The 10,415-nt window shown below is 63.3% G+C and overlaps 1 protein-coding gene across 1 annotated transcript in view; it reads left to right on the top strand.

The window, feature by feature from the left end:
• Positions 1–1,600: 1,600 nt before the first annotated feature.
• CELSR2 (cadherin EGF LAG seven-pass G-type receptor 2) overlaps positions 1,601–10,415 on the top strand; it is a 44,441-nt gene continuing 35,626 nt past the window's right edge. The window contains exons 1-3 of the mRNA XM_061363093.1: positions 1,601–4,474; positions 6,667–7,314; positions 9,963–10,185. Coding sequence (XP_061219077.1) covers positions 1,651–4,474; positions 6,667–7,314; positions 9,963–10,185 — 3,695 coding nt within the window. The 5' untranslated portion in view covers positions 1,601–1,650. The remainder of the gene's footprint in view (positions 4,475–6,666; positions 7,315–9,962; positions 10,186–10,415) is intronic.

The raw sequence follows: 10,415 nt of genomic DNA, 5'->3' as shown, positions 1-10,415 counted from the left end.
GCATAGTGTGTGCCTCCTGTGTGTGCGGTTCACATGTGTGCAAAGTGCATGTGTGCAGCTTGTTCGTGTGTGCATAGCGTGTGTCTTCCGTGTGCGCAGTCCATGTGTGTGCTGTGTGCCAGGCATGTGCTCTGTATGTATAGCATGTGCCTCCTATATGTGGGGTTCACATGTGTGTGCATGCGTGCACCATGTTTGTGTGTTCATAGCGTGTGCCTCCTGTATGTGGGGGGTTTACATGTATGTGCATGCGTGCACCTTGTGTGTGCCTAGCGTGTGCCTCCCCAGTGCGCAGTCCATGTGTGTGGTTGTGTGCTCCCCCCATGTGTGCAGCCCACCCGTGCTCTGTGTGCTTCACATGTGCCCCCATGGGCACGCTCCACACGTGTGTGCTCTGCGTGTGCAGGATGCGTGCTACCCACACGTGCTCTGCGTGTGCAGCATCGCACGGTCACAGCCCGGGGGTGCGCGCACCCTGCCTGTGCCTATGTGCAAGGTGTCCATGTGTGCTGTACGCACATGTGCTCTGTGTGTGATCCCTGTGTGCTCCGTGTGTGCTCCCTGTGTGCTTTGTGTGAGCTCCATGTGTGCTTCATGTGTGCTCCCTGTGTTCTCTGTGTGTGCTCCATGTGTGTGCTGCGTGTGTGCTCCATGTGTGCTTTAAATGTGCTCTATGTGAGCTCTGTGTGTGCTCCGTGTGTGCTCCGTGTGTGCTTCATGTGTGTGCTCTGTGTGTGCTCCTTGTGTGTTTCATGTGTGTGCTCTGTGTGTGCCCCATGTGTGCTTCATGTGTGTGCTGCGTGTGTGCTCCATGTGTGCTTCATGTGTGTGCTTCATGTGTGCTCTGTGTGTGCCCAGTGTGTGCTCTGTGTGTGTGCTCCGTGTGTGATTTATGTGTGCTCCATGTGTGCTCTGTGTGAGCTCCGTGTGTGCTCCGTGTGTACTTCATGTGTGTTCTCCATGTGATCTCCGTCTGTGCCCGCCCCCCCCCCTTCCTTCTCCCCCTCCCGCCGGTGCCCCGGGGGGGGGGCGGTGTCGGCGTCGGCTCCTTTAAGCGCGGCGCGGTCCCGGTGCAGTCTCGGGGCCCCGCCCCGGCGGGCGCGCGCGGGGCTCGGCGGGCACCGGCGGCAGGACCCGGCCATGGGGGCCGCGCGGCTCCCGGTGCTGCTCCCGCTGCTGCTGCTGCTGCTGCCAGCGCCGGGACCCGGCTCCGGCTCCGCCACCGGCACCGGCACCTGCGCGCCAGCACCGCCCCCGCCGCTCCTGCGGCCCCGCGCCGGCACCGGGGACAGCGGCAGCGCCGCCGGCGGCACCGGGGACAGCGGCGGAGCCGGGCCCGCAGCGAGCGGCGGATGCGGAGGAACCGGAGGAGGGGAGCGGGGCATCGGGAGCGGCGGGGATGCTGCGGGCAGCGGGGGCGCTGGAGGCACTGGGAGCACTGGGAACAGCGGAGGCCACGGGAGCGCTGGAGGAGCGGAGGATGCCGGAGGCACCGGGAGCACTGCGGGGATCCAAGTGCCCCAGGACCCCATTGGGCCTGATGGGGACAGCGGGAGCACCAACACCCCCATGGGCGCCAGGGATGGGATGGACACCAGGGATACCGGGAGCACTCCCAGGGATACTGGGAACACCACAGGCACCGAGGCTATGGGGAACCCCAACCCCATAGGGGTCCGCCGGCGCCGCAGCTCCAACACAGCACCGCAATTCCAGCCCTCCAGCTACCAGGCATCAGTGGAGGAGAACCGGCCATCGGGAACGCCGGTGCTGCGGGTATCGGCGCTGGACCCGGACCCCGGTGATGCCGGTCGGCTGCGCTACACCATGGCCGCCCTGTTCGACAGCCGCTCCGACGGGCTCTTCGCCATGGACCCCATCACCGGCGCCATCACCACGGCGGCGCCACTGGACCGCGAGAGCAAGAGCACGCACGTGTTCCGAGTGACGGCCACGGACCACGGCACGCCGCGGCGCAGCGCCATGGCCACGGTGACGGTGACGGTGACCGACACCAACGACCACGACCCGGCCTTCGAGCAGGCCGAGTACCGGGAGAGCGTGCGGGAGAACCTGGAGGTGGGCTACGAGGTGCTGACGGTGCGCGCCACCGACGGCGACACCGGCCCCAACGCCAACATCCTTTACCGGCTCCTCAACGGCGCCGGCGTCAATGAAGCGTTCGAGATCGACGCCCGCTCCGGCGTCATCCGCACCCGCGGCCCCGTGGACCGCGAAGCCGTGGAAGCCTTTGAGCTGCTGGTGGAGGCTGCGGATCAAGGCCAAGAGCCGGGGCCCCGCAGCGCCACGGCCACGGTGCGCATCGCGGTGGAGGACGACAACGACAACGCGCCGCAGTTCAGCCACAAGCGCTACGTGGCGCAGGTCCCCGAGGACACGGCGCCCACGGCGGCCGTGCTGCGGGTGACGGCCACCGACCGCGACAAGGGCAGCAACGCGCTGGTGCACTACAGCATCGTCAGCGGCAACACCCGCGGCCACTTCTACATCGACGCCCAGACGGGGGCCCTGGATGTGGTGACCCCATTGGACTACGAGGTCAGCAAGGAGTTCACCCTGCGCATCCGGGCGCAGGACGGCGGCCGCCCGCCCCTATCCAACATCAGCGGCTTGGTCACGGTGCAGGTGCTGGATGTCAATGACAACGCCCCCATCTTCGTCAGCACCCCCTTCCAAGCCACCGTGATGGAGAACGTGCCCCTGGGCTACTCCGTCCTCCACGTCCAAGCCATCGACGCCGATTCGGGGGACAACGGCCGGTTGGTTTATACCCTCCTGGAGACCGGCGCCGGCTTCCCCTTCGCCATCAACAACAGCACCGGGTGGATCGTGGTGGCCTCCGAGCTGGACCGCGAGGCCGTGGACTTCTACAGCTTTGGGGTGGAGGCGCAGGACCAGGGGAACCCCCCCATGGCGTCCTCGGCCGGCGTCACCGTCACCGTGCTGGACGTCAACGACAACAGCCCCGAGTTCACGCAGCGGGAGTACAGCGCCCGCCTGAACGAGGACGCGGCCGTGGGCAGCAGCGTCCTCACCGTGTCGGCCGTGGACCGCGACGCCAACAGCGTCATCACCTACCAGATCGCCAGCGGCAACACCCGCAACCGCTTCTCCATCACCAGCCAGAGCGGCGGCGGGCTCATCTCCCTCGCCCTGCCCTTGGACTACAAGCTGGAGCGGCAGTACGTGCTGACCATCGCCGCCTCCGACGGCACGCGCCACGACACGGCAAACGTGGTGGTCAACGTCACCGACGCCAACACGCACCGGCCCGTCTTCCAGAGCTCCCATTACACCGTCAACGTCAACGAGGACCGGCCGGTGGGCACCACGGTGGTGGTGATCAGCGCCACGGATGAGGACACGGGGGAGAACGCCCGCATCACCTACCTGATGGAGGACAGCATCCCCCAGTTCCGCATCGCCGCCGACACCGGCGCCGTCACCACGCAGATGGAGCTGGACTACGAGGACCAGGTCTCCTACACGTTGGCCATCACGGCGCGGGATAACGGCATCCCGCAGAAGTCCGACACCACCTACCTGGAGATCCTGGTGAGCGACGTCAACGACAACGCGCCGCGCTTCCTGCGCGACTCCTACCAAGGCTCCGTCTACGAGGACGTCCCCGCCTTCACCAGCATCCTCCAGGTCTCGGCCACCGACCGCGATTCGGGCCTCAACGGCCGCGTCTTCTACACCTTCCAAGGGGGGGATGACGGCGACGGCGACTTCACCATCGAGTCCACCTCGGGCATCGTGCGCACCTTGCGCCGCTTGGACCGCGAGAACGTGCCCCTGTACTCGCTCCGCGCCTTCGCCGTCGATAAGGGGGTGCCGGCGCGGCGGACGCCGGTCTCCATCCAAGTGACGGTGTTGGACGTCAACGACAACCCGCCCGTCTTCGAGCGCGACGAGTTCGACGTCTTCGTGGAGGAGAACAGCCCCATCGGGTTGGCAGTGGCGCGCATCACCGCCACCGATCCGGATGAGGGCTCCAACGCTCAGATCATGTACCAGATCGTGGAGGGCAACATCCCCGAGGTCTTCCAGTTGGATATCTTCTCCGGGGAGCTCACCGCTTTGGTTGACCTGGATTACGAGACCAAGGCTGAGTACGTGATGGTGGTGCAGGCCACGTCGGCGCCGTTGGTCAGCAGGGCCACGGTCCACGTGCGCCTCCGCGACGCCAACGACAACAGCCCCCAATTGAAGAACTTTGAGATCCTCTTCAATAACTACATCACCAACCGCTCGGGCAGCTTCCCCGGGGGGGTCATCGGCCGCATCCCTGCCCACGACCCCGATGTCTCCGATAGCCTCACCTACGCCTTCGAGCAGGGCAATGAGCTCAACCTGGTGCTGCTGGACCCGCGCACCGGGGACCTGCGCCTCAGCACGGCCCTGGACAACAACCGCCCCCTCGAGGCCGTTATGAGGGTCTCTGTCTCGGGTAGGAACCCCCCCACCCCACCCAAGGGGTCCATGGGGTGGGATGGGGATGGGGAAGCCCTTAGGGGTGCATGGACAGAGGTGTTTTGGGGTCCCACCATCCCCATCTGGATGGGTTGGGATGATGGGGATTTGGGGTCTCACCATCCCCATCTGGATGGGTTGGGATGATGGGGATTTGGGGTCTCACCATCCCCATCTGGATGGGTTGGGATGATGGGGATTTGGGGTCTCACCATCCCCATCTGGATGGGTTGGGATGATGGGGATTTGGGGTCTCACCATCCCCATCTGGATGGGTTGGGATGATGGGGATTTGGGGTCTCACCATCCTCATCTGGATGGGTTGGGATGATGGGGATTTGGGGTCTCACCATCCTCATCTGGATGGGTTGGGATGATGGGGATGCTCCCCCCCCCCATCACCCCCACCCCAGGCATCCCATTGGAGGCAGTTGGGGTCCCCAGCAGCCTCATTTCTTGCCCTCAGACCTGCGGTGTGTAGGGGGTATGAACCCCATTGCGTGTTTCAGGTCTGGATGGTTCAGGACCCTCTGTGTGTGTTGGGGGGGGGGCCTGGCGCCTCGTTGTGTGTGTTTGGGGGGGGATGGACAAGACTCACTGCATGTGTTTGGGGGGGTGCTGAGCTTGGACCTGTATTTGGGGGGGGCAGAGCCTGCTGTGTGCATCGGGGGGGGTCCCACTGCCCTTATATCCATGTTATGGGGGGGTTGATGGGTGAGTATGGGGGGGTCAGGGTGCAGTGCAGGATGGTGGGGGGAGTCGTGGCACCCCAATGTGTGTGTATTGGGGGGTTTGTGGCACCACCCTCTCTCCATGGGGGGGTCCCCATTGTAGCTGCAAAGGGGGGGGGCACAGGGCACAAAGGGATCCCCATGGCCAGGCTGGGCCCCCCCTCCTCCCATAGCGCGGGGCCCCAGGGAGGGGAACAAAGGCCCCGGCCATAGCCGGGACCCCGCGGCCGCAGCCATGGCAACGTCGTCATCTTCCCCCCCCCCCCCCCCAACCGGCACCAGCCATCGGCAGAGCCCCGGCCCCACCGCCCCCCGGTGCCTCCCCCTTCCCCATCGCTTCCCCATCTGTCCATGTCCCACGGAGCTCCCGTCCCTTTGCCCAGGGGCCCTGTTCCCTTTCCCATCACACAGGATGGACACCCCATAGCCAGCACCATCCCCATCCCACTGCCCCCACCCCATGGTGGTCACACTGCTGGGATGCACCATGAGGACCACAGTCCCCATCTCCCCATCCCCATCCCATGGTGGCCACATGGGTTGGACACCCCATCACTGCCATTGTCCTCATCCCATGGTGGCTGCATGGGATGGACACCCCATTACCACCATCATCCCTATTCCATAGTGGCCATGAGGGATGGTTGCCCCATAACCACCACGATGCCCATCCTGCGGTGGCCATATGGGATGAGTGCACATCACCACCACCACCCCCATTCCCATCACCATCACCACCACCATGCCAATCCCATGGTGGCCACATGGGACAGGTGCCCATCACCACCACCATTCCCATCTCCAACACCATCCCCATCCCCACCACCCCCAAGACCCCATCCCATGGTGGTCAGATGGGATGGGTGCCCATCACGATCACCACCACCATTCCCATCATCATCACCATCACCACCACCACCATCACCCCATCCCATGGTGGTCAGACAGGATGGGTACCCGTCATCATCACCACCACCATCCCCATCCCATGGTGGCTGTATGGGATGAGTGCCCATCACCACCACCATCCCCATCCCCATCCCCATCAGCATCACCACCACCATCCCCGTCACCATCACCGCCACTATCTCCATCACCCCCACCATCACCATCCCCATTCCATGTTGACCACATGGGATGAGTGCCCATTGCCACCACCATTCCTATCATCACCATCATCCCCATCCCATGGTGACCATATGAGATGGGTGCCCATCACCACCACCATTCCCATCCCACCACCACCATCCCCATCCCATGTTGACCACATGGGACGAGTGCCCATCACCACCACCATCCCCATCACCAGCACCAGCACCATCCCCGTCCCATGTTGACCACATCGGATGGGTGCCCATCCCCACCACCATCCCCATCCCATATTAACCCCTGTGGCACCCAGTACTAACCCCTCCATCCCCCCCCTTTCCCCATACAGACGGTATCCACAGCGCCACGGCGCAGTGCACTCTACGGGTGACGGTGATCACGGACGAGATGCTCAGCAACAGCATCACCCTGCGCCTGGCCGACATGTCCCAGGAGCGCTTCCTCTCCCCGCTGCTCAGCCGCTTCCTGGAGGGCGTCGCAGCCGTCCTGGCCGCCCCTCGCCACCGCGTCGTCCTCTTCAACATCCAGCCCGACACGGACGTGGGCAGCGCCCGCATCCTCAACGTCAGCCTCTCGGTGCTGCAGCCTCCGGCCCCGGCGCCCGCCGCTCGCTTCTTCTCCTCGGAGGAGCTGCAGGAGCGCCTCTACCTGAACCGCTCGCTGCTGGGCTCGCTCTCGGCGCAGCGCGTCCTGCCCTTCGACGACAACATCTGCCTGCGCGAGCCCTGCGAGAACTACATGCGCTGCGTGTCCGTGCTGCAGTTCGACAGCTCCGCGCCTTTCCTGGCCTCCGACACCATCCTCTTCCGCCCCATCCACCCGGTCACGGGGCTGCGCTGCCGCTGCCCGCCCGGCTTCACCGGGGATTACTGCGAGACCGAGATCGACCTCTGCTACTCCAGCCCCTGCGGCGCGCACGGGCGCTGCCGTAGCCATGAGGGCGGCTTCACCTGCGAGTGCCAGGAGGACTTCACCGGTGAGAGGGGCTGGTCCCTTGTGTTCTCTTCCTCATGTCCTCAATGGGTGTCCCAAGAGCATCCCTGCATCCATCCCTGCATCCCTCATTCCCCTTGTGGCCGTCCCTTCACCCTGCTCCTCTTCCTCATCCCCTTCATGGGTGTCCCAACAGCATCCCTGCATCCATCCCTGCATCCCGCATTCCCCTTGTGGCCGTGCTCAGCATCCCTTCAGCCTGCTCCTCTTCCTCATGTCCTTAATGGGTGTCCCAACAGCATCCCTGCATCCATCCCTGCATCCCTCATTCCCCTTGTGGCCATCCCTTCACCCTGCTCCTCTTCCTCATTCCCTTCATGGGGGTGCCAACAGCATCCCTTCATCCATCCCTGCATCCCGCATTCCCCTTGTGGCCATGCTCAGCATCCCTCCTCTTCCTCATCCCCTTCATGGGTGTCCCGGCAGCATCCCTGCATCCATCCCTGCATCCAGCCTTCCCCTTGTGGCCGTGCTCAGCATCCCTTCACCCTGCTCCTCTTCCTCATCTCCTTCATGGGTGTCCCAACAGCATCCCTTCATCCATCCCTGTATCCAGCCTTACCCTTGTGGCCATCCCTTCACCCTGCTCCTCTTCCTCATTCCCTTCATGGGGGTGCCAACAGCATCCCTTCATCCATCCCTGCATCCAGCCTTCCCCTTGTGGCCATGCTCAGCATCCCTCCTCTTCCTCATCCCCTTCATGGGTGTCCCAACAGCATCCCTTCATCCATCCCTGCATCCAGCCTTCCCCTTGTGGCCATCCCTTCACCCTGCTCCTCTTCCTCATCCCCTTCATGGGTGTCCCAACAGCATCCCTTCATCTATCCCTGCATCCAGGCTTACCCTTGTGGCCATCCTTTCACCCTGCTCCTCTTCCTTATCCCCTTCATGGGTGTCCCAACAGCATCCCTTCATCCATCCCTGCATCCAGCCTTCCCCTTATGGCCGTGGTCAGCATCCCTTCACTTTGCTCCTCTTCCTCATCCCCTTCATGGGTGTCCCAACAGCATCCCTGCATCCATCCCTGCATCCCTCATTCCCCTTGTGACCATCCCTTCACCCTGCTCCTCTTCCTCATGTCCTTAATGGGTGTCCCAACAGCATCCCTTCATCCATCCCTGCATCCAGCCTTCCCCTTGTCGCTGTGCTCAGCATCCCTTCACCCTGCTCCTCTTCCTCATCCCCTTCATGGGTGTCCCAGCAGCATCCCTGCATCCATCCCTGCATCCCGCATTCCCCTTGTGGCCGTGCTCAGCATCCCTTCAGCCTGCTCCTCTTCCTCATCCCCTTCATGGGTGTCCCAACAGCATCCCTTCACCCATCCCTGCATCCAGCCTTCCCCTTGTGGCCATCCCTTCACCCTGCTCCTCTTCTTCATCCCCTTCATGGGTGTCCCTCCAGCTCTCCATGTGTCTCCATCATCCATCCCCATCACCCTTCCACCCCACTCCCCTCAGCCCTCCATCCTCTGTCCCCATCATCCCTTCATCTTGCCATCATCTGCCCCTTTTAGTTTCCCTCCACCATCCATCCCCATCAGCCTTCATCCCAGTCCTCACCTCATCCATCCCTTCTGCTGACCCTCCACCATCCACGGGGGTCATCCCTTCATCCTGCCCCCTTCAGCCTTCCATCAGTCACCCTTCCTCAACTGTCCTGTCAGCCACCTCCATCCCTCTCCATCCTTCTTCCTTCCATCCCTCCTTCATCCTTCCTCCTTCCATCCCTCATCCCTCCATCCCTCCTTCATCCTTTATTCTCCATCCTTTTATCCATCCTGCCTCCATCCTTCATCCCTCCATCCCTCCTCCATCCTTTATTCTTCATCCCTTTATCCATCCTGCCTCCATCCCTCATCCCTCCATCCCTCCTCCATCCTTTATTCTTCATCCCTTTATCCATCCTTCCTTCATCTTCCATCCCTCCATCCCTCCTCCATCCTTTATTCTCCATCCCTTTATCCATCCTGCCTCCATCCCTCATCCCTCCATCCCTCCTTCATCCTTTATTCTCCATCCCTTTATCCATCCTGCCTCCATCCCTCATCCCTCCATCCCTCCTTCATCCTTTATTCTTCCTCCCTTTATCCATCCTTCCTTCATCCCTCATCTCTCCTCCCTCCTCCATCCTCTCTTCCTCCCTCCCTCCTCCCCTTTGTCTCCAGCACCTTGCTCTTCCTCCTCTTCTCCTCCTCCATCATCCGCTTCCTCTCTCCATCATCCACTGCCCTCTCCCCATTCCCCCTCCCCTCTCCCTCCTATCCCCTCCATATCCCCCCCCGTTCCCCTTCTCCCCCCACCCCAGTGAGGTCCCTGCAGGATGGCCCGGGGGGGGGTGACAAGGGGACATCACTGGGGCAGAGCATGGGGACACCCTGTGCCCACTGCAGCGGCCTGAGGGGGGTGACCCCCACCCCATGTGTGGCAATGGGGACACCCCCAAAGCCCACGGGTGGTGGGGGCAGCGGGCAGGGGAGGGGAAGTGCCTGGGTTGCCATGGCGACGGGAGGCGGTTGCCACGGTGATGGGGCTGGGGCTGGAGCTGCTGTGATGGGATGGGGGGGGGGGATTCCCAACCCTGCACCCCCCTATTGGGGGTCGGGGGTGCCGGTGCCATTGGGGGCTCCTGCAGGGGAGCGCTGCGAGCTCTCGGCCCGGGGGGGCCGCTGCACACCCGGGGTCTGCCGCAACGGGGGCACCTGCCTCAACCTCCTGCTGGGGGGGTTCCGCTGCCAGTGCCCCCCCGGGCACTACGAGAAGCCCTTTTGCACCATGAGCACCCGGAGCTTCCCCCCCCGCTCCTTCCTCACCTTCCGGGGCCTGCGCCAGCGCTTCCACTTCACCCTCGCCCTCACGTGAGCATTGGGGACACACACACACAACAGGGCATCGGATGGGGGTCCCATGGGCATCAGATGGGGTGTGGGGTGATGGGTGCTCCATTGGCAGTGGGGGACAGGGTGATGGGTGCTCCATAGGAACGGGATACAGGGATGGGATGTGGGTGATGGGTGCCCCATAGAGGTGGCAGGGATCTCATGAGAATCATGTGGGGTGGAGAGTGATGGGTGCTCCATTGGCAATG

Source organism: Neopsephotus bourkii, unplaced genomic scaffold (genome assembly GCF_033783945.1).
Source record: "Neopsephotus bourkii isolate Nb327-2 ecotype Australia unplaced genomic scaffold, CSIRO-AGI_Nbou_v1 NB_1139, whole genome shotgun sequence".
Lineage (NCBI taxonomy): Eukaryota > Metazoa > Chordata > Aves > Psittaciformes > Psittacidae > Neopsephotus > Neopsephotus bourkii.
Note: the sequence above shows the minus strand (reverse complement) of the source record. Positions and strands in the feature narration are given on the sequence as shown.